Source organism: Cynara cardunculus (genome assembly GCF_001531365.2).
Source record: "Cynara cardunculus var. scolymus isolate 2C chromosome LG 5, CcrdV1, whole genome shotgun sequence".
Classification (NCBI taxonomy): domain Eukaryota; kingdom Viridiplantae; phylum Streptophyta; class Magnoliopsida; order Asterales; family Asteraceae; genus Cynara; species Cynara cardunculus.
This window is the reverse complement of record NC_037532.1, coordinates 30,829,039-30,832,432: the sequence shown is the minus strand read 5'-3', so window position 1 is coordinate 30,832,432 and position 3,394 is coordinate 30,829,039. Positions and strand designations below refer to the sequence as shown.

Below are 3,394 nucleotides of genomic sequence, written 5' to 3'. Positions count from 1 at the left end.
TGGGTTCACGTGAGACCAAGGGTTTTTTGTGAGACCCGTAAGACCAATTTATGTTCATTGATCAACTTTATAATCTAATGATTTAATGGTTTAAAGTTGCAAGATGACAATTTTATAATTATTGAGAAGTCTCGTGGCGTTTATGAATGTTTAGATCTAACGATTGTATATCTAATCCAAGGGTTGAGAATTGGTCTTACGGATCTTTCGAAAAATCATTGATCTCACATGATCCCAAGTCTCTCTCTCTCTCTCTATATATATATATATATATATATATATAAGTTTAATGGTTTATTTCTAGTTGATATGAGATTTCAATATCCTGCAAATGGGTCCACTAGATGCTGGTCATATGGATCATCATGGTTGGGTGATTCTATGAACCTGATTCAAATATTAATTTATGTCGCTTTAATTGTTAGGGTAACAGTAAGATATGCGAATATCTTACCTTCCATGACTCCACTTCAGGTGGGATATACTGCGATGTTTTTGTTTATTTAGATACTAATTATTTCTACTACGTTGTTGCAGAATACTAAAACGGGTGATGGCAATGTCCGTCATCTGGTATATCTAATTGAGAATGCGATTCTAAACCTCCCAGAAGGCCAAGAACAGATGTCATGGTTGATTGATTTCAGCGGGTATTCAATGAATGCCTCAAATATCCAGCTGAAAACAACTCGAGATATCTTGAACGTGTTACAGAACCATTATCCTGAAAGACTTGCCATTGTCGTCCTCTATAATCCTCCAAAAATATTTCAAGCATTCTATAAGGTAAATCACCTTTTGTTAATCAACATATATATGATTAGCAATCAAACTTATATAATTAAGCACAATATCTTTTATATATAGACCTAAGAAAATTGGAAAACGAAGACCTTAATAACCATTCAATAATTACTTTTATGGATCTTTGTATATCGGACAAATGAATGGTTGTTAGGGTGTTTCTCAATTTTCTATTTTTGTAGTGGTTTCTCCCGAACCCAACTAGGAGTCTTGAGTCTTCATTTGAGAACTCATAAAATTGTGATAACCTTGAGAACCGATGCATTATATGGTATTTCACATGATTTTTTTCATCTATGGCTTCGGTTTAGTGTATTGATTAACATATATTTGTTACACAATCTGAACATTTTTTTGTGTCTGTAAAACAAAAAATAAAACTAAAAGGTTTCACATTCTGAATTCAATACATATAAAACAGACACATTTAGAAAGAAATATATGTTAATCAGTATATTAAATTCTAGCCTTTTAAATGAGAAAAATCATGTGAAACACTATCTTATGATAATAGTTCTCATACTTATGACAATATATGGGGTTATCATCTGATTTTGCCCCCCCCCCCTCTCTCTCTCTCTCTATATATATATATATATATATATATTATATAAGGTTTCAAATACAAACCATGTAATTTTTAGAGACCAATATATATTAATTGTCGAATATGTGGCCCATAAACATTTTTGTTTTAAAATCTAAAGTCATGATCATAATGAATGATTAATGGTTGTTTGACATCTCCTCCATATATCTATACGCAGGTTGTGAGTTACTTCATAGACCCAAAAACACATCAGAAGATCAAATTTGTTTACCCAAACGACAAGGCTAGTACCGAGATTATGAAATCGTATTTCGATACCGAAAACCTTCCGAGTGAGTTTGGGGGAAACCCTGGGTTGACTTTGAAGTATGACCATGAAGAGTTCTCTAAGTTAATGGCTGAGGATGATATAAAAAGTGGCAAGTTTTGGGATTCTGAGACTCTCCATGATACCAATGGTCATTGTGTCGAACCATATGTAGGACCAGAAACGGCACCCAACCCTCTAGCCACAGCTAGCTAGCTAACATTTCCTTCAACCTGAGAAAAACAAATGTTTCATATATGTACAAGAAGATGCTGTTTTATATATATATATATATATATATATATATATATATATATATATATACACAGAGTCTCAGGTTCATAAGAGAACAGTAACAAAATAAGAGAGTAAGAAACCGATTGTGATTCACTTGACTTTGGCCGCGTTGATTGTTAATGTAAAATCACATGTAATTTTACGAATAATGTAATCGTTTTCATGACCTCTTATTTGGTTACTGCTCTCGTTAAAACCTCCATCCCACATGGTTACATCTGTATCCAAATTTTTTCATATCTATACTATATTATAAAGTATTTGATAAAAACTCTTAAAAACAATTTTTTATGCATGAAGTACTGTATATTGATGCATATTACTTACAATTCAAGATTACAAGTAAATTATGCATAAGTACAATTTATTAAAGCTTCAGTTTGAATTCATGTAACTAACTGAGAATAAATACAATCAAACAGATGATAAGCATCTTATTTTAAAATATAAAAAATCTAAAATATAATTAAGATAATTACTGAGTTTCATCAAAATAATTAATTATTATCTTTATAAAAAAAATTATATTATTAAACCAAATATAAATTAATTTGTTATTAAACTTAAATTAAATTATAATAAAAAATTGAATTAAAAAATTACATAAAAAATAAGAATTTTAAATAGTTAATTTGATACTAATACCGATATATTTTTGTCAAAATTTTATGATATATTCAAATTTAATTTTATTAAAAAATAAAAACATCATAATTTTTTCAAAATCACATAAGATCATACTATAACATAGACTGAGATAAATAATAAACCCTTTTAATATAATATAAAAGTATATAATTATGTTATATGTAAACATTAATGTGTGGTTTGAACACCTTTTCTTACACATCCCCAATATTTTTGTGTTTTAACATTTGTAAGTTAATTAAAACTTGGTGAGCATTTGGACATTCACGTACACGATTTATTTTCCTAATGGTTTTGAAATAAATTTCATTTTAATACACCAATTCAGATATTTAATTAAATAAATTTTATTTTGAATGACTCCAATTCAGATATTGAATCCGCTGGGTTTATTTTCCAAATGGGTTTTGAATTGAGATGGTTAATTAGGGAACGACTAGTTACATTCCTTTCCTAATGCATGTGTTGCATACCATAATACTATAAATTTGGTCTAAATGAGGAGCTTAGGATAAGCGTTTATCAAGTCACGTTACCTCATTGAATGAATATGGAAAGGACCAAGAATTTTACTTGGTAAGAGAGAGACAAGGATCAAGAGTCTTACCACGGTAAGCGCTTACCAGGTAAATTGTTGCATACGTTGTCATTTTGGTGGATTAAAATCTTACCCGGTAAGTAAATAATAGTGTTAAATTTTACCCGTAAACACTTATTCGGCAAGTGTTTGGTAAACAGCCCCTTGATGTCATTTTATATGAGCAAATGTATAAGACTCTATTTTTAAG

The 3,394-nt window shown here is 29.7% G+C and overlaps 1 protein-coding gene across 1 annotated transcript in view; it reads left to right on the top strand.

Moving 5' to 3' along the window:
- Nucleotides 1–1,947, top strand: part of LOC112513668 (CRAL-TRIO domain-containing protein C23B6.04c-like) — a 12,889-nt gene extending 10,942 nt beyond the window's left edge. The window contains exons 5-6 of the mRNA XM_025120007.1: nt 538–786; nt 1,572–1,947. Coding sequence (XP_024975775.1) covers nt 538–786; nt 1,572–1,877 — 555 coding nt within the window. The 3' untranslated portion in view covers nt 1,878–1,947. The remainder of the gene's footprint in view (nt 1–537; nt 787–1,571) is intronic.
- The last annotated feature ends 1,447 nt before the right edge of the window (nt 1,948–3,394 follow it).